The sequence below is a fragment of the Phyllopteryx taeniolatus genome, chromosome 15, assembly GCF_024500385.1.
Source record: "Phyllopteryx taeniolatus isolate TA_2022b chromosome 15, UOR_Ptae_1.2, whole genome shotgun sequence".
NCBI lineage: Eukaryota > Metazoa > Chordata > Actinopteri > Syngnathiformes > Syngnathidae > Phyllopteryx > Phyllopteryx taeniolatus.
In genome coordinates, this window is record NC_084516.1 from 7,868,971 (window position 1) to 7,895,689 (window position 26,719).

The 26,719-nt window shown below is 40.4% G+C and overlaps 1 protein-coding gene across 2 annotated transcripts; it reads right to left on the reverse strand.

Annotated features, from left to right (window-relative positions):
• Window positions 1–59: 59 nt before the first annotated feature.
• On the reverse strand, window positions 60–23,628 carry atp2a2b (ATPase sarcoplasmic/endoplasmic reticulum Ca2+ transporting 2b). Of its 2 annotated transcripts, XR_009792119.1 has the most exons (24): window positions 23,013–23,628; window positions 22,762–22,779; window positions 22,600–22,682; window positions 17,283–17,387; window positions 16,530–16,668; window positions 13,868–13,948; window positions 13,090–13,175; window positions 11,386–11,541; window positions 11,160–11,301; window positions 10,877–11,043; window positions 8,738–8,826; window positions 8,538–8,640; window positions 8,321–8,452; window positions 8,078–8,197; window positions 7,723–7,941; window positions 6,109–6,232; window positions 5,698–5,909; window positions 5,382–5,602; window positions 5,084–5,286; window positions 4,376–4,461; window positions 4,131–4,264; window positions 3,930–4,047; window positions 1,905–3,734; window positions 60–1,607 (listed from the first exon to the last, which is right to left on the reverse strand). XR_009792119.1 is itself a non-coding variant. In XM_061799837.1 (23 exons), the coding sequence occupies exons 1-23, from the start codon at window positions 23,128–23,130 to the stop codon at window positions 3,462–3,464; spliced, it is 3,129 nt and encodes a 1,042-aa protein (XP_061655821.1). In that variant the 5' UTR covers window positions 23,131–23,628; the 3' UTR covers window positions 60–3,461. The 2 variants fall into 2 exon arrangements, 1 of the variants encoding a protein (XP_061655821.1); XM_061799837.1 differs by having other exon boundaries at window positions 60–3,734.
• Window positions 23,629–26,719: the final 3,091 nt, after the last annotated feature.

The window sequence follows — 26,719 nt, forward strand, 5'->3', positions numbered from 1 at the left end:
TCAAGGGCCCTCTGTTTGCCCCAATTCTTGTTACAGGAAAGACAAACTTAAACCAAACACAAAGTTCAAATATGATCTTTATTTACCTGAAAACACAACCTCTGTAATGCATCTACAATCATTATCAGAATTGAATGATATTCATATTTTTACAGATGATTAATATACATTTTTAAATCTAGGTTCCTTTGTAAGGGACAGTATCCCTCTTATTAGATCACAGTTTTACAGCAGTTGCCAAACACAGGATCATAAAGACCTAGACAGGCAGTAAAAATAAAACAGGAGAACACTGTTATATTGCAGGGATGTCCTTAAAGAATGAATAAAACACTCGACAGAAAATGGATTGGCCTACAGTAAATAAAAACTCAAGTAGCGCAGTCAACTTCATTGTAATGAGTCATTTGTCTAATTGTGCAAACATTACAATAAAAACTGATTTCCAAAGTCTACTACAGAACCATCTTAATGTAAGAGTATTTATACAGTGAAATCTTTAATTACAAACTGTAAAGCCTAAATACAGCTGCAAAGCATGCATGTTGTTTGTACACAAAATGCAAGCTAAGACCACAGCATCTAATGTTAAGGAGTCCCTACAAGTCAAAACTACCATGAAAGGAGAGAAGGAAGAAACCTCATGCAAGAACGGAGGAACATGTTGAATTTCCCTGCACACTATAATGGAAGATGGACGAAAGTGTGTGTAAAATAAATAGCATACGCATCATGTATTATGTCTTTCTGGTGTAAATACGTTCCTCTGGGCACCAATACCACACGTACACACACATACTGAACAAAATTATAAACCCTAACACTTTTCGTTTTGCTCCCATTTTTCACGAGCTGAAATCAAAAGATCCAAAACTCTTGTCTAAACACAAAAGGTCTCCATTTCAAATACTGTTGAGCTAACCTGGGATCTTGGGTATCAAATTTTCTGCCATATCATGTTTAAATGATTATTCGTACGAAAACTATGAAACTCCTTGAATCACAAAACTGGTCTAAATCTATATTTGTGACCGCTTGTGCTTTGCCGAGATAATTTCTCTGCCTCACAGGTTGGGTTATCAAGAGATTGATATATTATTCCACAGGTGTGCCTTAGGCTGCCCACAATAAAAGGCCACTAAAATGTACAGGTTCACTGTATAGTGGGTCCAAAGAGCTGGTCAGAAATCCCACACTAAATGAAATATAAATCAAGACAAAGCAGCTAACCTTTCATACCATACAACTGCAGATTTTAGAGTGGATTTTATTGTGGGCAGCATAGGGCACACACCCGTGCAATATTCATGCCGTCTCATCAGCATCTTGATGCCACACCTGTGAGATGAATGCATTACCGCGGTAGAGAAGTGCCCACTAACAGATTTATACAGATTTGTGAACAATATAAGAGAAAAATAAGCCTTACACATCAAAAGTCTTACGTAAGTTCAGCTCATGAAAGTGGGAGCAAAAACTGCAGTGTGGCATTTATATTTTTGTTCAGTTTATGTGCACGCATGCATGCATACATACATAGTTGTCATGGAGTGCAGAATGAATTGAAGGCTCCGTCCTCCGAAACAAGATTTTTTAGGAGAGCCAACCTAGGGAAAGAAACAATGTCAGATCACTGCTACTTTAATAAGACTTTCATGTTTTTATGGATAAAGAAAGCAAGGGTTGGGGTGAGTGGAAATGGGTGGCACACAGGTGACATTCACAATGTAAGCGTGTGGGCAACATAGATGTAAATTCCTAATACAATTCACATTTAGCACCCATTCTGAAGAAGTGCTGAGCAAATTCCGAAATAAAACGATGTGTTGCATATTTTTATCTTGACTTATTCCGTCAACTTCGACTGATTTCGTAAAGTGTGAGAGAAAATGAGAAATACTCACTCTGACAGGGGAAGCCAGTGGAAGGCATTGAATGAAGAGAAGCACACCAATGTCGTCAAGTGGTATACAAACACATCCAGGCTTCTACCCCACTACCATGCTTTTATCTTTGTCTTTTCCCACACAATTAAATGCAGTTAACTGGACGGCCACACAAACACGTTCACACCAAGTATGATAAATATTACAAGTCAAACCAATATCTAAAAGCCAAGCATTCACAAGTGGAACGCAATAATACTTTTGCACACACAAGCAATGTTCCTCAAATCAAATAAAGACAAACACTTTGATTCAAAGGGTTCATGAGTGTATTTTCCTTTAAGTAAAAAAAACAGGTCGGGGTATTCATTTGAAATCATTTTGATTTTGAGTTGTATTATTTCTTAATATTATTGTCCTTTGAACCAAACACCATCAAGACGGTAGCATACACAATCTTGAACGACTTGGTCTCTAAAGCATAACACCAATGAAGTTAAAGGATGTCAAAAAAAACTCAACACACCCCAAAAGAACATTTAGTAAAATGGTTAGAGTAAAGACTGTTCCACTTTCTGCACAAGCAACCCAGCTGGCACACCTCAGATGTTACAGCTGAGCAAGACTGTGGGGAAGCATCCAGAGATTAACAGGAAAAAAAACATTTTTATCACATTGAGGTAGCTGTGATCTTCCCAGTGCAGAAAAAAATGACTTATTTCAAATCATAGCAATAAAGAAAATAATCCAAGAAATTAATTTCTGGTTTTACATTTGGGGGTGAAGGGGCACACATTTAAATAAGAAAATTAGCAACTACATACAGTTCATGCTTGGTCACTGGGGATGCAGTTTAGGTTTTTCCCCCGAAATATTCTTTTGTTCCCCCCTATCATCTAATTGGAGCATTCCAACATTCACTCCCAAACCTTTCCCCATTCTTGTCTGCCACAAGTCGCTTGTCCTCTGAAAAAAAGTTTACACTGAAGACACAATGGTAAACATTTGAAAAGAAAAATCAAGGCGGGACATCTAAGCCAACGCTGGTCCAACAAATTTCGAAAACCATAAAAAAAAATTTTTTTTTTTGCATAAAATAGTATTCAATCTCCGTACAGATCCACAAGAGTCCCTAACATTTCTTTTTCCCCACAAAGAGGGAAGGTATGCTAAATAATATGTACTGTAGTGACACTGGACACACAAAACTGAAGGTTTAAAAAGGCATTAATTGAGATTAATTTTAAAAGAAAATGAAAAATGGCAACTGCCTAATCTAGTCAGCGTCTATACGAGTGGTCAGCTAAAGCCTTAGGCCAACTTAAAACAGGTGACTTCTCAAAGTGAATTTAGAGTATTGGTGCACTTAATGTGTTACAGTTGCTCATAGCGCGTGCGCGCGCACGCACACGCACGCACACACACACACACATACACACACACAAACTATACAACACACACAAGCTACGCATGTGGAGGGTGGCAGAGGGGGATTAAGAGGGGTGGGGAAGCGAAGGAGGGTCAAGGGAGTGATGGCTGTGATGGAAAAGTCGAGGTTGTGCTCAATCAAGTCAGTCAGGACCACAACATGTCGGCCATGTTAGTGTCGGTGCTGTAGATCCAGAGGAGCAGGGGGAGGGAGAGGGCCACAAAGGGCCAGGAGATGCCCTCCATGCATGCAGCCAGGCAGCAGCCTTCAGAGCTGGCGGCCTTCTCCAGCTCTTTACCCGGCTCCAGGTAGTTCCTGGCCGCAAATTTGAGCACCTCGTCCAGTAAGATGACCGGCAGCGAGATCTTGAGCACCACCAGCCACTGGGTCAGATTCAGAGGGGTGATCTGGAAGATTATCTGGCAGGATAACAGGGAAATTATGTGACGAGGTGTTAAAATCCTCATAACCTACTGTTCAATCTCCTCCAAGTGTGCCAGGTGAGTGGAAGTGTACCAAACTTGAGTACGGATTATAACAGTCAAACGTACTAGACAGTATGTGCCAGGCATGGTTTGCGTAGTGAGAGTACACCCTGAAAAGATATTTCTCACCGGAAGAGGCTCCACGTAGAGGATGAGGAAGTGTAGGGACATGGAAAGACAGATTGCTCCCAGCAGCCACACATTCTCCCAGGGTGGCATGCGCAACAGGGACTGGTTCTCAGATACACTGAAACGCAAAGCAGCATGTATTGTTTCTTAAAACCAAGTTGCCACTTTGACGGTAATACTGGTAGTGAAGCACAAACCAACCTATTGAGAGCGTTGCACATCTCGATGGTGACCAGCACTGACAAGGCCATGGTCATCGGATAAGGAGACTCAAACACCTTACAGTCCATATTCTGGAAGTCTGGGTTTTCTGGACCACACTGCAGGAAGTGGCTCTGTAAGCAAACAAAAATTCAGAAAACAAAAAATTAGCTCATGTTGGGAATTTAGGGCAGAATGTTAAAGTCCTCAGTTGACATGATAGAAGCTAGGCTTTTAGGTCATACCAGCTGGTAAAATGTGATCCTCGGTCCATCTTCTGCAGCGACAAACCACCAGGCCGCGGCACCCACTGTGGCAGCGCCCACATAACCTGGTGAGACACACAACATAACTTGACAAATACAACATTGTGGAGGCCATACGATCACGTCAATAGTGTACCGGAAGGTTAATTGTCAGGAAAGATGGCATCTCCACATAGCGTAAAATCATCTTCAATGCTGTAGAGGGAAATTGTTAACATACGGTAAAACTCAACACTTCAATTAATCTGAAAAGATAATTTCCATGCTGCCGTTACAGTTTCTAACAGATTTAAAATTGCTCAGCAGTTAATTTTCTACTGTCCGTCAGTGAACAATAGTGTCTGTAAACTGAGGTACTTGCAGTCACTACCCAATTTATTTTCCCAACGTGGAAAAAGAAGGCATATATTTATATTTACATACAAAAACAGATGCTGACGTGCCCAGCAAACAACTGGGAAACTATGCTCGATAGATATTGCAGTTCTTAGAGACCCACTTTATCTATTTTAGACCATCACCTACCTCCATCTTTTCACCGTTTGATTATTTTTTATATACTACAAAATGGCAGTAACATATGTAAAGCAGGATTATCAGGTAATTACACAGATATGGTGGTTGATGATAGTTATTTTACATTCACATGGAGCCACATTCATTCCACATACATAATGGTTGACTTACATCCAATGGCTAGGTATCGGAAGAAGAGCCACCCAGAGATGAGGGGCTCGCGAGCGTTGCGGGGAGGCTTATTCATGATGTCCAAGTCTGGTGGGTTGAAGCCCAAAGCGGTGGCGGGCAGACCATCAGTCACCAGGTTAACCCAGAGCAGCTGAACTGGTATGAGAGCTTCGGGGAAGCCGAGGGCCGCCGTCAAAAAGATGCTACAAAAAAAAAAAACACACACACACACGTGATATGATCAGAGCACAAGAACTGTGTGCTCAGTGACAAAAAAACATTGTCTGTGCCCCCTTACCAGACAACTTCGCCCACATTAGAGGAGATGAGATATCTGATGAACTGCTTCATGTTGTTGTAAATGGCACGGCCTTCCTCGACTGCAGCCACGATGGTGGAAAAGTTGTCATCGGCCAGAACCATCTCTGAAGCCGTCTTTGCAACCGCTGTTCCAGAGCCCATGGCGATACCAATCTCTGCCTTCTTGAGAGCGGGGGCATCATTCACGCCGTCGCCAGTCTGAAACATGTAAATCATGAGATTACGCACAATGAATTACAATGTCTCAAATTTAAAATGGTTATCAGCCAATACCAAAGGTCAACTCTTCTTACCATAGCTGTAATTTCGTCATAGGACTGCAGATACTCAACAATCTTGGACTTGTGGGACGGCTCCACGCGAGCAAAGCAGCGAGCCTTGACCACTGCTTCTCGTTGTGCAGAAGGGGTGAGATCGTCAAACTCTCGGCCCGTGAACGCCATGCTGGCAACATCGTCTTCCTCGCCAAAAATACCGATGCGTCTGCAAATTGCAACTGCTGTACCTGTAATGACCAGAAGGAGCATATTTATATCTTGGTGCTTTGAGGAAGAAAAAGAAAAGATTTGTAGAAATGGCAAAAGTTGATTTTTTTTTTTTTTGTTTTACACATGAAAGCTCACTTAAAACACAACTTTATATAATTTACTAAAGGTCTAAACGCACAGAAATCACATGGGCTGTACAAAACGCTCGCGACATACCCTTGTTGTCTCCAGTGATCATAATTACTCGGATGCCTGCGAGACGACAAAGTCTAATGGAGGCTGCCACCTCTGCCCGGGGAGGATCCAGCATGCCCACACAGCCCACAAAGGTCAGGTCAGTCTAAAATAATGGAGACAAAACATTACATTTATTGTACTCAAAAGTATTCACTAAGCCTGTCACGATAATTTTTCTAAGACAATATATTTTCCCAAAAACTATCACGGTAAAGGATAATGTTGCTTTTTAATGCCTCTTTAATCATGAAAAATAAGGCCCACCCTTATTTTTTATTATTTATTATATTTTTTGCTTTGAAGTCATTGTTATTATTACTGTTGTTGTTATAATTGTCTTTTTTGTTTCTTTATTAAAATTGTTTTTCTTTACTCTGTGATATGGATCCCCCGGGTCTGAAATAAAGAGCTGCAAGCCTAGCCAGGTTTGCATAGAGCCTTTTAGTCCGATTATAATCTGTTTAGAAGGTCAATCCGACTGAAAATGCTCCATATAAACACCTCAATCGTAATAAAAAGGCCCAATCCGAATGGAATTTCCTTCGGTTTCACAGGGGTGGAATATTCCTTTTTTCAAACCGATCAGAAGTAAATTTTCCCCATGTATACCACCATTCAGAAGAGACGGGGAATGCGCGGTGGCGTCGTCAGTTACGCATGCCATAAATATGGCAGCTCCGACGGAGCTCGTATTAACTACTTGTTTTTAATCAAGCGTTTTTTTTTATTTAAAAAAAAAAAAAAACATATATAGAAGCAATCCCAACTACTGTTCTGAATAGACGACAGACCATCTTCATAAATGACATGACGTTCATGACGTCACCTGCATGTCTCACGACTGTTCTGATTAAATGTCTGTCATGTATCGGAATATATCACTTCACATGTAAGCAGTTGACCAGAGATCAATCGGAATTATTTCAATCAGAATGACAAAAAAGTCTCCATGTAAACCCGGCTACTGTGTGGTTGGTCCGCTGAAGATGAGCCTTTCACCTGTCAATCAAATATACGTTGACGTTCGCTGTAGTCAACTACTGGCAAAATAACGTGTGCCACTGAGGTTATGCTTCATAAACAGTTAACGTTCCCGTGTTTGTGTTAATTGAGGACTAACACACGATTGGGAGTGGCACTGACGTGTTAAACTACATCGCCACGGTGGAGCAAACTGTTTAGCTCTTTAATCCGTTAGCACACAGGCTAGCTCAATACCTCCCAGCCGGGCTAACAAACACACCAGGTAACTTTCCCCGAGTGTGTCTGTTGTGTGAATCTACATGCTGCACACGAAGCAAGGCTGTGGAGTATTGGACGGAGCAAACACCGGCAAGAGTGTAGTGTACCAGTGCGCTGGCGTTCCATGAGCCCACTAGTCGCTAATGACACACCCCACACCGGCTCACCAAAACAATGACCATTTATCGAGTCCGGAAAAACTATTGTCCATTTTTTTTTATCGATAGTCGATATGGTAATTATTGTGACAGGCCTATCTATCACTGATTAATTGGTGATTTGTTTTGAAAGCAAATGAAAATCCCACCACTAAATTGGCAATGTTTAAGGTGAAAAGCCAATTGCACCTACTTCATAGTCAATAAAGCGAGTGCAGTCCTCTAACACCAGGTCCTCCTTGTTCAAGGGGTTGTCTCGGGTGGCCAGAGCGAGACAGCGCAAGGTGTCCCGGCCAGTTCCGTATTCTCTGATCACAGACATCAGTTTGTCCTTGATACCGGGGGTCATAGGCACCTTGGTGCCGCCTACACGGACGTGCGTGCACCTGTCAATCACTCCCTCAGGGGCACCCTTTTTTAGAGGAGCAGACAGACTTTTAGTGTTTTATCTTAGCACATCTAAAAAGCAGTTTAAAAAATAAAATAAAATAAAAAAATATGTAAAAAAAAAAAAAAAAACAACCATGCTCAACATTGGTGTCTCTTACCTTGACAAACATCTTGCCTGCAGATGAACGGGCTTTGTTGGGGGTGCAGTACACAGACATGGACTTCCTGTCTCTGGAGAATTCTAATGTGAACTCTTTCTTCATCAGCTGCTTGATTACCTGCACGTTCAATTAAAAAAAAAAACATGCTCAATCAGTACTTTCATTTATTTTACAACATAACTGGTTAGTCTTTGTTTCGTTTTCCAGAGTTTGAATAAAGCAAACGTAAATGTTACATACAGATGTGCAGGCATTTGCTCTCTCAATCTTGGAAAGGCCTTTCACATCCGTGTCAAATACATTCATCTTCTCCACCAGGCATGTGAGAGCAGTCTCAGTGGCCTCACCCACCTTCTCATACACACCTTTGGTCTGGAAATGGAAAATTAAAAGAATTACAATCACAGCGTACATCAAACAAAAGCAGAGCACTTGTACATCTCATATGTAAACCAACCTCATTATAGTCTAATGAGGAATCATTACAGAGAGCACAGATAAAGGCCAGCTCCACCAGAGCATCGTATTTGGAACATTTCACTTGTTTGCCATCCTGGAACCTAAATGAACACAAAGACAGAACAGACAGTTAGCAAGTGGGCTTGAACATATTGGTGCAAGAGGGTGACTTTCTTGTATTAAACTCTTAAGACTCACACTTCACCATCTGGGGCATATGTAGAGCCAGTAACTGTGAATTCTTTTAAGGAACAATGACTACTATCAGCCTGGTCAATGATAAACATCTGCAAAACAAACATTAGAAGGACATTAGCATGTCACATTAACACAGCAATTCAATTATATGGGTCATTTTCATATAATTTGATCAATAAGGGTAAAGACATGTATTTGGGATTTTTATGCTGCCTTAGTTTTTTTATATGGGTAAACGCTGAAACAGCCACCCTTAAAATCCTATTTTCAAAAAGTTCGGCATTTATACTAAAGGCAATCCAATCCTTATTAACAGAGCAAATGGTGGTGGCCCACTTAAATAAACTTCATGCAAAACAGTAAAGACAAAAGTGCAGAACAGTAAAGACAACCAGCTTCATGAAATCATGTTTTGCTCTTCAAACTGCGGTGATACAAAAATGTATTGTGCAAAAATGATCCCAACTACTCATTAACCTCATTACAAATTCATACACATGGATTCATATCTCAGAAATGGCACCATTCGTTTTGCTGTCTGTTACTGTGTGAATGCAAAACGGCTGCCTCATCCTGGCACCTCAGCTCACAAATTACTCTGGTGTATTGCAACAACATGATGAGGCCCTCTCCAGTGGCATTAACAGTAAAGACAGCTTGAGTAACAAAGGAGGGCCATTTGTAAAATATCACCAAAAAAAAACAACCTCTGAAGACACTAAGATGCATTTGTTAGTTTTCATGGAAACGGCATATTAAGCAATAAGAGAAAAATCCTATATATCCAAAAATGTAAAAAGAATGTTCAGAAAACCATGTCGTAAACCATGAAATTTCAACGGTAAAGACATGTTGGCATTAAAAGCTTAGAAACAATGACCTTTTGATGGATAACAACTGCCAATAATTCAAATACTCATATGCATCCATTTTCTGAACTGCTTACCAAAAGCTATGAGTACACTTCATTGATTTCAAAAGGAAATTCAGTAGGCCATATCTTCACCGCTATTGATCAAATTACATGAAAATGACTCAATCAGACTTGTGGCGGTTCTGCAAGGGGAAAATGGGACTGACAGACAGTATCCAGCAGATGGCAGCAGTCTACCAACATGCCCAGAGAAGCAGCCATCTACCAAGCACCGGGACACTGAACTTACATTTGGACTTTTGATTTTCAGTAATACAGTCTGGTCTATTCTCAAACAGTGTACAGATGTTTGAATGATATGAGTAATTGCAAATTCATGAGGAATTTTACATTTTAACCACAAAAAAGAGAACATGAAACCAGCACATTTCCCCAAATTAAGGACATAACGGAGAAACTGACGCAACAGGCATTTTTACAGTCAGGAATAGAACCCTCACGGGTTTTTTGTTGATTTTCAAAATTGTTTTTCACAATTTTGTTGTTTCTTTGACAAGACAGGATCAGTAAGAAAAACAGGAAGGGACATCTCCACATACAAGGTCAGTAATGCAACTTGACTGCCACTTGTGCTGCAAGTGACAAACTCCCGCATACTGATCAGCATCCTGTCTGTCCCCACATGGGGAGGCCGGCGGGTGGTAAAGTGTGGGTGGGGGGACTGAAGTCCAAACATGACTTCAGTCACAAATGGCTGATGATATATATCAGATACATAAATGTAAAAATATAGGAGAAAATTCTAAGGTTTCGCAAACCAGAACTAATTCAGTTGAAACAAACTGAACTGTCACTGAACAGTTGAACTGAACTGTCCAATTCTGACATGTAATCCAAGTAAATTTACTAAATTCAAAACCCAGATTACTCAAAGTGAAAAGAGTTTTTGTTTGACATGCCCAGTGAGTCAGAGGTTTTCGTAATTCCTTGAAATGCTTTCAACTTGTGATGAACCTTTCACATCGATCTTCCAGGAAATTCACTACAGGTTTTTGGAATTCTCTTACTCTTCCACACCTACCTGGTAAAACTGAATCATGTCATTTGACTAACAAATATTAGAAAATTAATTTGAAGAATTATTTTTCCTCTTGCCTTAAGTTTGAAAAGGAACCATAACACATTCCTATTTAATACGCGTATGTCTAACCTAACTACAATGAAGGCTTCACGTTCATGTGTCCCAGTGTGCCGCTGTTTCCTACCCTGCATACAGACATCTGATTGGTTGTCAGCGTGCCAGTCTTGTCAGAGCAGATGACAGATGTACAGCCAAGGGTCTCCACAGAGGGTAAACTACGGACAATGGCGTTCTTCTTGGCCATGCGTCGTGTTCCTAAAGCCAGACAAGTGGTGATGACGGCAGGCAAACCTGAAGAGAAACAACACGTTTTATTAACAGAATTACAGCGCGGTAATATTTAGTCAGGTAATACAAAACTTGCCATTGTGATTGTAAATATTACCTAGAAAAATTACAAGCCTTACCTTCAGGGATCGCCGCCACTGCTAGAGCCACAGCAATCTTGAAGTAGTAGACAGCCCCACGGATCCAAGAGCCTCCATGGACGGGATCATTGAAATGTCCAATGTTGATGATCCACACAGCGATGCAGATCAGGGAAATAACCTCAAACATAAGCAATCATAGAATGTGCTGTTACATATATAATATGAGATCAAAACGGTGCACCATTGAACATGAGCTAATTACTTTAGATAGCTGCTGTCCAAATTCATCCAACTTTTGCTGCAGTGGTGTTCGCTCTTGCTCCGTGGCAGCCATCTCGTCACGGATTTTACCAATCTCAGTGTTTCCACCTGTGGCCACCACCACACCGACAGCCTTACCAGCTGCAATGTTGGTGCCCTAGGAGAAAAGGTAAATTATGCATTAGTTTCCTGGGTGAAAGTCTTGATGTGGATTGGCGACTATACTGGGCTACTGACAAGGGGTTGAACGACTTAAGATTTTTTTTTTGTAGTCGACTATAACGTGACCAAAGACGAGTCGAAGTTGACTAATTGATGACTGATATTTCTTAAAGTACAGCAGTGCGGTTCCCACGCTTTCATTGCACACCGGACCGGTTTCACAGACATACTTCGACAGAGCAGCACAGAACCAAATTAGAGATAAACCAATGTTTTGTTTTGTTTTTTTCGATTATTTGTAATCAAGGAGGCCGATAAGCGATAATTGGAGCAGATATCAGGGTCCGATGTTTAGCCTTTTTGAGTGGTGGCCCGAGCCAAATTGTGATGGCCCTGCCAGAAGTTGTATTGGCCCCGTATATTCATTGTTAAATTTTACGGATTATTTTGTATTCTTTATACTGTATTATTTAAGACCCTTTTAAGAAATTATTAGTACAACAGCATTCCTTGCCATGACTCTGTATTAACCTCACGAAAATCAAGGCAAAGCAATTGCACAAATAATTATTAAAAGAATAAATAAAGTACAAAATTATTATTCGGTATCGATAATGCATGAGTGAGATCTGCCGATCACTGCCAATACCAATTATCTGGATTAGCTGAGATTTTTCAATTTATTTATGGTGAGTGCTATTGGCTATATAATCTGACATGTTTCAGCTCTTGCGCGCCTGTGCAGTGTGAAGGGGACGCTACACGACGGCTCTGTAATTATGGAAAAAATAATCACAATCATTTTGACTGATATTGAAACCATGATTAATAAACAGGGTTATTCATTTATTTCAAAAATGTGTTCATTCAACTACCAAAACTCAATGTTAAATATAACAAAAGAACAACCAGAAAATAAATCAGTAACAAGTAAAATAATATATTAATATAATAGAAATTGAAAGGAAAAAAAAAAAAAAAAAAAAAAAGAATACATTCATGGCTAAAAGCATGCAAATGCTTAGCCAGGACTGTATTGTCTATAAAAGTTGTTTAAAAATCCTCTCATTATTCTGGCATTTGACAAATTGAAACAATTTTGGCAATCCTGATTTCATGTCAAAGTCAGGAAAAGAGTGTCTCTTTTTATAGTCAAGACTATCTGCTGTTCCTTTTGTGTGCTCCTTCACCTCTTAAGAGCAGTGTGGTGCGATGCATGCATGGAGCTACTGATTTTCTATAAACTAAAAAAAAAAGAAGTCACGAGATAACGTTAATAAACTTGTTTTTCACAGATTAGGAATATTATATGAGCGCGAGTATTGTTACAGAGCGAGTATTGTTACAGCCTTCAATCAACACGTTACCTTGTATGAGTTAGGTAAAAATACTTATATTACCAGTAAAGTTAATAAATATTTTTATGACTGTGACAGTTTGAGTGTCCACTTGGAGGCTCCACTGTATACATAAGACGTTTGAGACGACAAAAAAAAAAAAAATTAAAAAAAAAAAAAATAAACGGTTCTCACAGATCACTTACAGAAAAGAGCATGTTCTTCTTGTCCTGGTTGACTGCACGGGGGTCTGGCACTGGGTCAGTGTGTTTGATAACAGACACAGACTCTCCTAGGGTACAACACAAAAAGGCAGAGTGGTCACGAGCAGTACTTGTGATGTTTTGTTGACATTTTGGATGGGTTGGAGTGTGTGAAAACGTATTTTCAGCCTCTTAGCAGGCATGACAACCATCAACTGGCGCCTTTCGGAGGGGTTTCATGATAGCGCGAACAGTATCTGATGATGTCGCTGTACTGTGTGTAATCAAGTAAGCAGAGTCTGTACATGTTCTGATAGGGTGTGACAGGCAGCGTTTGAAGGCTATGTGGCCATGAATGGGGAAAAGAGGAGCAGAGGAAAAATAGCTGAAACACTAAAAATACCCTACGGACTTCACGACCAATTAAGGCAGTTGGGAAGGACGAGATCTAAGGCCTCAATTCACATAAAACTGCTCTCACGTGCAGCATCCATCATTATACTCCACTTGTTGTCCAAATTATCCACCCACCTCTTCCCCAGTTTAGCCTTCCTTTCATCCACATCTCTCAGGCCTGATTGTTTTGTATTGACTGCGTAGCCATGACTACAGAATGACATATGGGTTATGTGCGTCAAAGGGAGACATGATTTCCTCCCTCCTCCCCAGCAGTGTTCAGGTTGAAGGTGGTGACTTTTGATCATGTCTATATGAACTACCAGCTATACAGGAATAGTTTGAATCTGCGTGAGGAAACCAAGAACCAATCTATTTCTTTTACCTGTTAGAATTGACTGGTCGACTCTCAACGTAGTTGACTTGATGGAGGTCAGCCTGATGTCTGCGGGCACTTTATCACCAACTATGGATAAAAACAATGAACGCATGCACAGAAGAGTCATTTGCAGCATTCTATGCATAAGAAACTTGCAATGTCAACAGGTGAAATACCTTATCCCAAAAATATTACTGCAAAAGTGGTCATACAATAAGCAATCAAAGCACACGAGGGAAGTGGTGATAAGTGAGATTCTTCTGAATTTTTTGCCACCTGCATTCAACAAGAATGGCTTGACAGACAATTGATTGTTTGCTCATTAATACAACTGATTGTGTGGAGCATATTGTTATGTGAAGTTGTCTTGAAACAACAAACAAAAAGGAGTGCACTCCTTGAATACAACCAGTAGAGAGCCGCTGGCTAAGGTGAGCTACATCAATACAGCAGCATATTCTGCTCAATACAATACTAGCAGGCGGCACGGTGGACGCTTGATTAGAGCGTCAGCCTCATAGTTCTGTGGACCCGGGTTCAATCCCCGGCCTCGGTTTGCATGTTCTCCCTGTGCCTGCGTGGGTTTTCTCCGGGCACTCTGGTTTCCTCCCACATCCCAAAAAACATGCATTAATTGGAGACTCTAAATTGCCCGTAGGTGTGACTGTGAGTGTGAATGGTTGTTTGTTTGTTTGTGCCCTGCGATTGGTTGGCAACCAGCACGCCCGTGACCCTAGTGAGGAGAAGTGGCTCAGAAAATGGATGGATGGATGCACGGACAATACTAGCATCGAGAGACTGGAAGGAGTTCCTAACATTCAGAGATTCTCCACCCCGTCAAACAAAAAATAGGTTTGATCAAGTCCTGATCACACACACAAAAAAAAAACAATGGAATGGAATGGATTAATTGATCAGTATTAAGTAATTTTCCACAAAGCTGATCAAGAACATTGTATCAGACGTACAGATAAAAACCATAATAAGCTAAGTCAAAGTTCTGCTCCAATGTAGGACCGAAGTTTCATTAATGAACAGTCCAGGAATCAAATCCATTACTCATCCTTTCCACAATAAACTTCAGCCATCCCTTGTAAATCTAAATGTAAGCATGCTCCAAATCACCAAGTGTTTCATCCATAGAAAGTGGTACAGAGAGCGTGAAACAAAGAGACACTGACACTTAACAGCTATTGCTAAGAAGACTACGATCAAAGCAAGAGTGCTTTGAGTGGATCTGTTTTGGGAGGGGGTGGGGGGGAGGTGATCTGTGTTTTGGGAGGGGGTGGGGGGATTAACTCATTTTATAGTAATAGTGCAGTGGTAGATGCTAGGTGGCAATATAAAATTGGAATCTTGAGGGCAACACAGGCTCATTGTGTGGACAGTCAAGACAGACAAGTAAACCCTTGAGCCTCTGAAGTGCCCACAGCAGAGTGCGAGGCAGGATGCAAGAAGAGTACTGCAAAACACACATCCAAAAATGGGAAAACTATTTTGATGAGCTGCAAATGTTCTACTGGATTGAAGGGGCGGGACTAATTTTTGTCAGGACACGTGCTAACATTTTCATGGACGATAGGAGGATAAAATGAGTCTTTCCAAATATTAATAGGAACTGAAAAAAGAGCCAACAATTAAGCCATACTGAAGCACTACTGTAAAATACCAATGCAGAATTTTTCTAAATTAAAACCCCTAGATAATACAGTACCATCAGCACTGCCAAACATGGTGTGCTACTATACTGGATGCGGTCAGAAGTGCTTCATCGCCACCTGCCTAACTTCAAACTACTTCGGAGATCATTTCTGAACAGACACGACACAGTGACAGATAAAGAAAAAGGCATTGCATCCGTCAAGTCACAAATCATGCATTGGCGTCATGATTAGATTAGCTAAAGCTAATACAATCAAAACCAGTGTAATTTCACTTCAAATCCTTGTGTATACAGTGTATTCCTTCTTAAACCAACTTTGATGTCTTGAGCCAAAACAGTATTTTTAGCTTGGTTTATTCTGAGAAAGTGGTGGCCTGAAGGAGGAGGACCTTTCTTCACTCCAATTCAGATAAAGGAGATTATCTTTAATCTGAACCCTGGAGTAAAACAAATTGTGTATCGTTCAGGTCTTTTCAAAGCTGAGAGCATCTCCAGGCTTACTATCAAAACAAGCATAAAAATATAATTTAATTTACGAGAGCACACTGTGCATCTTCCTCCTACACATCACCCAGCCACTCAGCATGGGGGTCCAGTGAGAGATTGGATTTTTGTTTTTTTTGTTCCATGATGTTTTCTGGAGAACAAGCACGTAGGCTGACAGCCTTCAACGACCTTTCACCGGGTCACTACAGCCCTCAAGAGACCATTTGTCCTCTCTTTGTGAATGGAAAGATCACAATCCAACCCACACACGATGAACTGAGCTGTTAGTAAAATGTCAGGATATTCCAATAACGGCACAATAATTGTGGGGGAAAGCAGGAGTGGGACAGACAGGCAGTAGTTTGGGACATGTTAATCTATTACATAACTGTTCTATTTACAGTCACATTTCTGATAGTAAAGTACTGAAGATGAATAGGCAGTGTGTATGAGTCGATACAGGAAGGACATTGTTCAAATATTACAGAGAGTAAAGAATGTTCTTTTTCACAATTTTACCTGCAACCTCCACAATGTCCCCAGGCACAATGTCCCTGGCCTTGATCCTCTGGACACTCTTCCTATCCTGGCGGTACACCTTTCCCATCTCTGGCTCATATTCTTTAAGGGCTTCAATTGCATTTTCTGCATTTCGCTCCTGATGGGGGAAAAGCAACAAAGTTACAAAAAAAGAAAAAGAAAAAAAATGTCACTTCAATTCCCTTTGAGTGCTCTGTGGATCACAATCTGACTAGTACTAGGACCTTCGTCAGTTTGTGTTTGTCTGATTGTTCATAGATTTACTAGTTTTAGAACATCATCTCATCTGCCAGGCAAGCAAGCAACACAAGTCTGAGGCACATTGCAAATGACAGTACGGACATTTATAAGGGATAGCAATAGAACAATAAAGTCATTCAAATGACTGGTATCAATTGTGGGTGTTTACTTGGCTAAAATAGCCTTAAATGGCACAAAACTAATTAATAATTTGTAGTGCCATTTATTTCCTAACTACCCACATGTAAAACAATCCAGCCTGAACTGATTTTTGCAAAACGGTCAAGCCCACACTACCAAATAAAATGTTTCACGTAAATTATCTTCACACAGACTGCCAATATTCACAATAAATCTGATTTGAGATTTTATTAATCGGCAAGAAAATTTGCATATGAACAGATTAAAAATAAAAAAGCAAGAAAGACTATGCAGCAATGGTTAGTGTGTGTTGGTTCTGGTTAAGAGTGAATGGCTTGATTGTATATTTACCTGCCAGACTCCTACAACGGCATTGGCTATGAGAATAAGTAGAATCACAAAAGGCTCCACAAAAGCTGTTACTGTTTCTTCTCCCTCTTCAAACCAGGCCAGCACCTAGAACCGAGGAAACGGTATTAAATACAAGTCAAATGTGTGAGAACTAAAGACAATGACAAATGAATCAGAATGAACCACCTGAATTAAAATCGCCTGTATGGATGATCATGACGCCACTGCAGTGTTTGCATTGGCAGGAGAAGTAGTCAAGTGTGGGTCAATATATAAAACCAGGTCATTGATAATATTCCCTTCATTCTGTAGCTGACAAAGCAGTTAAGTACGCATTACATCATACCATCTTACCAGGATGCAACTTAAGTATTTGATTAGTCACTTCCCTGCCTTAATTTTTTTTTTTTAAATGAAGCCATTTTGAAACAGGTGGTGGAAACTGGGCTAGGCGCAAATAGAATGTCACATCATATTAATTAATAACTACATTCTAAGACTTCCACCTTAGCTACGGCAAAGGAAATCACTATGACAGCTCATTTCAGCAGAGGCAGTCAAATACAATTTGTAGAGCTGTGATTCAATAAAGCAGAGGATTACACTACATCTGAGACAAAATAAGAAGTCTGTCAACATTGCTAATAAGTGAATACATCTGCATAAGTGAATGTAAGTCGTGACATAATGCTGTACTTAAATCGTGCAGTATATAAATGGCTATCATCTAGGGGTGCACGGATACCACTTTGTTCAGTACTTCAAGTACATACATTTGAGTCCTCTCCAATACAGTGTCAATACTTCATACTGGCAGTAGGTTTTCAAATTTTGATGAAAATGTTTTGATTAAAAAAACTTTTTTTTTTTTTTTTTTTTTAAACACGACGAAATATTGCTTAAAACAAACCTTTGGACACTGCATCATAAGTTTCAACTATAACAGTCCTTTTACACAACAAAAAAAACTTTTGAACAATGAATACATGTACTCAAAATATAAAACCTAGTTTATTATTATTAGCATTATTTATTGTGTTTTGATCTTACAGCACTTTTGTGTAACAATTGCTTTTTATGTGCCATATATATTACGTTGAGCTGAGTTGTGTTCTGTTCTTATGCACACCATTTGTTTTCGAATTATGTAATTTAAAGGATTATACTGTGCATCAATGCCATTTGTTAGCCCGTTTGTCTTTTGGCATTATGTGTTAGCCTTAAGCTACTAGAGAAAAAGCAATGTGTTTGTAAGATGCGTTTGGTTAAATATACAAAGTGTTTAATTCTCATTGTGTATTGAGTGTTATAAAAAGCTTCAACCGGAGTGTCAATAAATAACGAAGCGTTTAAGAACCGTTTGCTCTCTCCCAAACTGCACACTCAAGACAGGACAGACTATGTATATTTATATGTATATCACAGGCTTGTCTTGTAGTATGGTATCGTTGTATTGGAGTGTTTTGACGAGTCCGAGTAGACGTATCGATATCGCCGGTATCTGTGAATCCCTACATGATGGGATTCTCAGCCAGCAGAACCCGGGACACATGACAATCGAACCAAACACTGGGTCATACAACTCTTTGGAGATTTGTAATGTCAAAAACATAACAGATAATGGTACTACATCGACTGTGTGTGGTATGGACACAAAACGTGATCACATGATTGGGGGGGGGGGAAATACAAAGACGGCAATCCCCCCAAAAGTACTCACCATAGAGATTAGTGCTGGGCGATATGGCCTAAATTTGATAGCACGATTTTTTCCCCTAAGGTTGAGATCTGATATGACTCGATATTTATTAAAGTTAATAAATGTATAAAACTGTCTGAATTTTCATCCATCCATCCATTTTCTGAGCCGGCTTCTCCTCCCTAGGGTCGCGGGCGTGCTTGAGCCTATCCCAGCTGTCATCGGGCAGGAGGCAGGGTACACCCTGAACTGGTCGCATGGCACATACAAACAACCATTCGCACTCAGTTACACCAACGGACAAGTTAAGAGTTGTCAATTAACCTACCTTGCATGTTTTTGGGATGTGGGAGGAAACCGGAGTGCCCGGAGAAAACCCACACAAGCACAGGGAGAATATGCAAACTCCACACAGGCGGGGCCGGGGATTGAACCCCGGTCCTCAGAACTGTGAGGCAGGCTCTCTAACCAGTCGGTCACCTTGCCGACGCAGTATATCATGTAATAGGAAAAAACAATTCTACATACTGTTCAAATGGGCAACAATCATTACTCTATAATTGTAATTGTTAATAAATTATAGCTTCAATATTTGTAGGTGTTCATCACTTAACCCTTAGTTGGCAGCAATGCACTTAAGCCTAATTTGCCAGAAATCAAGAAGAGGACGCTCAGAAGAAATGTGACGTCATGTGGAACGAATTCAATGCAGTGATCTGTAAATAAAGAAATAAATGACTGATTCTCGATAACACCACACTGTGCAAACCATCCGGAACAGTTAGCGCAGTCAACTGTCAAACTATTTGCGTGATTGCTCACACAACGATGCTAGCTATCAGCTGCTAATGCGAACGTAAACAATACCTTGTGAAAGCTTTCAATCTCGTCCAGGTTTGAGAAAACAACTATCCTTTATCTTCCCGCCCCGTTCACAGAGCGAACACAAAAACAAGCGCTACAACTGCCACCATGATCGCTCTGCGGCTTTGTTTACATTACAGGAGCGGCACGGAGTCACAGCTCTTTCTAACGTAGTACATGCGTCGCACTCAATAATGTGCACCATCTTCAGATGATTTTACACGGATATGCCTGTCTTCATAACATCTTTTATGCACATTTTGCAGACTACGGTTGTTTCCAAATGATAGCCGTGCCCTTTGTTGGGAATATTTATGGCTCGCTAGAAGCTATCATCTTCCCCTCCATGTTAGCGAAAGTCTCACAGAGTGAAGTATAGAAAATAAAATCGATGATCCTGTTTCCAGAGAGCATTCATAAAATATTGATCGCATCGAGCTTCTCGATAAATCGTCCAGCACTACTAGAGATTTTTTGGACAATGTTCTCCATAACCATGACAACAAATTAGGATGTGTCAGTGTCTGTTAAAAATCTGGGGAATTGTACAACTGTCCCAATATTTCTAACTCCATATATTGAGCTTGGGTAGTTGTCGGTGATCCTGAAAGTGTAGTGTGCAGATACTGTTCAGTATTAGACTACCAATGCTCAAGTGTATCTAAAGTATCAGCCACTTAAGGTTTCAATGGCCCTTATGTCAACAGGCTGTTCATTTCAACGATATCTAGGTGATATATTCATCTGCTCACTGATTAACAATGTGACAGCCGTTCCCTCCCAAGCGCTAAAGCCCCAACTGGTGTTAACATCACCGCTGTTGAGACAACACAGGCTCAGAGAAGACAGTTATGTTTGATTTGCATTAACGGCAAGAAAACTCTGGGTCCTTCCTAATACACCCTGCAGCAATCATGGTTAATTTATAAAGATTTATGTTTGTTAGTAAAAGGATGTGGACTCTGAATCAACATATTTGTTGTTGTCGGATGGAATCAACCAAGTGCCAACAACATTGGGTACTGAAGGTAATGTTATGAGCAAATGGTTGACAAATATATATTTTTTTTAACCAAGTCAGCTTTGTGGAAAAATGTTTTAGTAATCTCTTTATATTGTTAAATAATGAGACCGTTATACTGTTACATATGTGCACCTAGATATTTGAAAAAATGTACACAAAAAAATACTGTGATAATGGTGAAACTATTACAATACTGGTGCTAGATTTTGTGCTGTTATGTCTGTGCCAAAAGAAAATCATTTATCGGACACCAGTTTCCAGACGATTATGGTAGGGACAAGCATGTATTCAAGTATTTGTTTGATTTTTGTGTTTCCAAAGGTTTTCCTTCATTTACTTACGTAGACACTGAATGTCTATGTAGCCACTTATATTCCAAAATATCAAATATTGCAAAATCAGTGTTTCGTGATATTGCTGTAAATAACTTCCGAATATCTTATGACACTTTACGCCATGATTTACACCGCTAATATTTTGTATACATTAAAATATCCATTCATCCATCCATTTTCTGTACCACTTATCATCACTAGGGTCGTGGGTGTGCTTGAGCCCATCCTAGCTATCTTCGGCCGAGAGGCAGGGTAAACCCTGAACTGGTCGCCAGCCAATCGCAGACATTAAAATATATATGTACAAAATCCAGTGTTGACTGAGAAAGGATACAATTTACATTTCAGATGCTAAATCTAATAACGGCTGTTTTTATTATAAGGAAGTTGTTCAACTGACTGTAAATAACATGAAGTCCATGTCACACAGCTTTTAAACGACATGCTCGAAGTAGCAACGTGACAAGTGGCTGCCATCTTTGAAATTTTCTAAAAATAAAAAAAAATAAAAAAAATTAAAAAAAACTCTGAAACTCACCGTAAAAAAACAAAAACAATTGATTACTAATCTACAGGGCCTACTGCCCACCTCATGAACAATGTTCCATCAGCGCTATTTCAATAGCGTTTTTTTTGGGCAACTGACACAGTTTGAAACATCACGGTAATTTTGACGTGTCAACTTGGGAGAAATCCTCAGAATTTCAGCTCGTACAAGTTTATGGAAACTTAACTGAAACTTGTTAGCCAATCGGAGAAGGGGCTCCCCAAGTAGCACATGAAACAAAAGGGCCAAGAAATGTTGAGAAATAGTCAAAATTATAGCGTTTCACACTAATTTGAAGGTGTTGTTTTTAATTTAACCACATTTTTTATAGGCTATATTACACAAACTTTCCCAAAAAGGCAATTTCACTTCCCCCCGATAGTGTTCATTTAGACTTTGTTTTTCTCATGGTGTTTAATGACTGCATGCAGTGTCTGACAGTACCAATCTACAAGCGAACCCCCTGTTGGAAAACACCTCACCTCTTCATTGAGCCAAGGGACACCTACTAACTGGATGGATCACTCGTAACCAGATGACTAACGTAGATTCCCGACAGAAGGGTGTTTATTCAATTTATTACATTTGTTTATGATAAACGCAAGTTCCATTTGTTCTGTGACTTGGATGTCAAAGCATTATAGATGTTTTTCACCAATACATCTTTAGTCACATAATTGTTGTGTGAACGCACCCATTCCTACCCATTGAATCTGAATCACAACCAGGTCAGACAGGACTATTTCAACAATCCTTTTAAGCAGTTTGCAAACAGAAGAGAGCTCTGGTCTATATCCTTTGAACAAACTGATAAAGTCACCCATGCAAAAGAAATGAGTAATACTTACAAAGGATATGCAGGCAGCCAGTAACAGGATCCTCACAAGCAGATCTTCAAACTGTTCAACCACCAGCGCCCAAAGGGACTTGCCTTTCAAAAATAAAAAATAAAAAATGAAGACAAGCAAGTTTCAAATATATTCTTTGAAAAGACTGAATAGTGTACTCACCCTCCTCTGCTGGCAACTCTATAAAGGGAACACAGAGAGAAAACGCGAGTTAAATTCAGGTCAGTCATTATTATACAACAATTAACAGTAAGCTGCCGTTGGAGTCACAATTCATAGCCCGTAAATCAGACCAGTGCTTTAATCCGTCAACCTTCGTTTGTTAAACGCGACGACCGTTACGAGCCCGGTAACAACGTTACATGACACGGCAAGTGGTTTTAAAAAAAAAAAAAAAAAAGCAAAATCGTTACCGTTGGCTCCGTATCGTTCCCGTTGTTTCTTGATTTGCTCCGAACTCAGGCCGGTGCTCTCGTTCACGTTAAAAAAGCTGTAAACTTCTTCAACCGTCTTTGTGTGCGCGTTGTCCATGATGAACGGCCACTCGAGGACACCCGTTTGCCTGTACTGGTCCCGACCTCGACCTGACACGGTCCTTCTTCAATACTGCGTTTTAGGTTAAAATAAATAAAATCCGAAATGGCTTTTCAACGTAGAGCTGAATGTAAATGACAAAAAATACAAATATATTTTAAAAAAATAACACACAAAAAAAACCGAGCAGGTGCCTGCTTAGAGGGACCGAATTTGCGACTATCACGGTGCTAACGAACAGTTAGCCGCTAAGCTAATAATTCAGCTCTGGTATGACTTCGCCGGTCGTTCTTCGCTCGCTCTCCAGAGAAACCTCCAACGGAATATTCATATCACCAACGTCGTAAACAAACGCCCCGCTCCCTGTATAAACGACGAATCTCGACGGATATCTTAAACGTCCGGTTGTCCTGTAGCACAGCCCTAGCCTGCTTTGCGTGCGTTCACCTCGCCACCAATTGCATTTGTCCGCCGCAGTCTCCGTGAGTCGAATGCGGTGTTCGGTGTCCGCATGTGGAACCCTCTGATTGGTTACTCGAACCGGAGGTTTCTCTCTCCTGATTGGTTACTCAAACCGGAAGTGTCTTTCTCGCCATCTTAATTTCCTTTTTAAAATAAGACTCCAAAAAGAAATACGTACATATATATGAATACATTAAAATACAGTAGCGTATGCGGACCAAGTGTTCATCAGTAATGAGACAGGTTTTATTCCTAAAAGTTAAGAATAAAAGTTTAAAGCTAAATGCAAATGTTTTAAAAAGTTCAATGCAACTGAATTGTACTTTGGCAGTGATTCTTGTGTATAGCGGGAGGGAACCTCCATACTTCTGATGGTGCGTGTACCACACTTTGAGAATCACTCCAGTAGATTATACTGTATAAATCAATTAATGAGATGTAGCTCACATGACATGTGGACGCAAGTCCGATGACACAAACACAGTCGATCATCGAACTGCGGCCAAGGGTGTCCTGGTGCCAAGTGCACACATGGACACCCTTATGCTTGAACATGGTGTTCAATTATGGACTATACACGATGAGCGCAGAAGTCCAATAACAAAACACCGCTCGGGTTCTTGCTCGATTAAAATTAAAAAAATTAAAAATCCATTATATCATAACTCTTAATATAAGAGTGATTCTTATTGAGTCTTTGTCTGCATAGCATAACAGAAATTCAAGGGTTATTTTAATGATTGCATCTGGTGTAAACGCTATAATGAATATCACTATGTCTCCCTAGACAAACGCCTATGGGATTTAGTTGATTGGTGTGGGACCACTCTGATTGCTTTCCGCAGCCCTTATGATTATGTTATCTTCCTATACTGTATGTACTTGTACATTTGCACTCAAATTCTTTACAGGGGTTTGAAATTCCAGGTCCAGGCACTCCACTCGATACTGTAATGGAAAAAGCCTTTATTTATTGGGGTCAAAACTTTAAAGGAGACATAATTATAGTGCCATTGACATTAGGTCTGTCACTTCTGATACTTTCAACATTTCGTCTTACAGAAATGACAATGGCATTATAATTATTTCTCCACATCAAATAAAGGCATTTGACATTTACCGTATCTAACTGAATGTGTGTACCAGGAATTCTTCCAGCCTCTTTTTGATGAATATTTAACCCTTCCAAGAACACTGGGAATACAGGGATACCAAATTTCAATATGCCTGTCCTGTCCTATTCCTCGCCACGCCCTTTCCTCATAAGATGTACCAGTCCACATATAGATACAAAAATCCAACTCTTAAGCATTGTTTTTTATGTTAAATTGTGTTATGTTTTTAGATTATTTTGTTCTTTTTGCTCTGTCCTCTCTCTTCACTCTCTGTGTTCCATCTCTTTCCTACTATAATGTTTATAATCATTCATGTCATGTACTGTTGTTATGCTGTAATTGTTCTCAGTTGATTTTCATCATCATCATGATCGTTATTTGCCAAGTATGTCAAAAACATACAAGGAATTTGTCTCCGGTAGTTGGAGCCCCTCTAGTATGACAACAGTCAGTCAATTGACAATGAATACTTTTGAGACATAAAAACATAAAAACACACTGCGGAGAGTCACTGAGCAATGAGAGGTGACGGGTAATGTGGTAATGCTGATACAATTGTGCAAATGATGCAGTCCTCTAGCAGTTTAGCGCAGTTTGAAATGACTACTAGAACAATAGTCTGGTGCAGTGCCCATTGCGCAAATGGCGCAGAGGCTTCAAGAAATTATGCAGTTTAAAGTGACTAGTATTGCGATAATCTGAAACAATGTGAATTGTGCAAATGGTGCAGATTCTTCTCAAGCACGAGTGGCCAGTATTGGTCAACAAGTTGTTGACAACAACAGATATGCAAGTAGTGCAAAGTGGGGAAACTACTACAGTGAGTGCAACAATAATGTATAATTTTCCCAACAGAGATGTGACCACAATCTCAAGACAATAGGCAGCATGTTACAATGGAATTGTAAATTAAATGTTTAAGACATTAATGGCAAGAGGGAAGAAGCTGTTGGAATGTTTTAGTTTGCATTGATCGATAGCGTCTGCCTGAGGAAAGGAGCTGGAAGAGGTGGTGACGAGGATGTGGAGGGTCCAAGAGAATTTTGCATGCTCTTGCCTTAGTTCTGGCAGCATGCAAGTCCTCAAGGGTGGGTAGGGGAATACCGACGATTTTTCTGGCAGTCCTGATTGTCCGTTGCAGTCACAGTTTGTCCTTTTTTTGTGGCAGCACCCAACCAGACTGTGATGGATGTACACAGGACTGATTCGATGACTGCTGTGTAGAACTGCCTCAACAGCTCCTGTAGCAGGCCGTGCTTCCTCAGAAACTACAGGAAGTACATCCTCTGCTGGGCCTTTTTGAGGATGGAGTTGATGTTGGTCTCCCATTTCAGGTCCTGAGAGACTAATTCCCAGGAACTTCAAGGTTTCGACAGTTGACGGGGTAGTTGGACAGCGTGATGGAGAGCTGTGGCAAAGGATGCTTCTTGAAGTCCACGATCATCTCTGTAGTCTTGAGCGTGTTCAGCCCCAGGTTGCGTCGGCCGCACCAAAACTCTAGCTGCTCCACTTCCTGTCGCTACAGAGACTCATCACTGTCTTTGATGAGACCGATGACTGTGGTGTCGTCTGTAAACTTCAAGAGTTTGACACCCGGGTGTGTTGAGGTGCAGTCGTTCGTGTACAGAGAGAAGAGCAGCGGAGAGAGCACACATCCTTGGAGCGCCCTGGTGCTGATAGTGCGTGTGGATGAGGTGGTGTCCCCCAGCCTCACCTGCTGTGTCCTGCCCATCAAGAAACTGTAAATCCATTGTCCAATGGCAGGCGAGACGCTGAGCTGGAAAAGCTTGGAGGAGTTCGAGGATGATGGTGTTGAACGGAGAGCTGAAGTCCATGAAGAATGTGCATTCTGTTACCTCTTGTGGGAATAAAGTGACTGAGGTGCTATCAGTGACTGTGTAATCCTTGACCACATTTGAGGGCATTGCAATATCCTACCTATGTGCTACCATACTGCATAAAAAGGAAAAAGGGACAGGTAAACATTAATACAATTTAACATAGCAAAA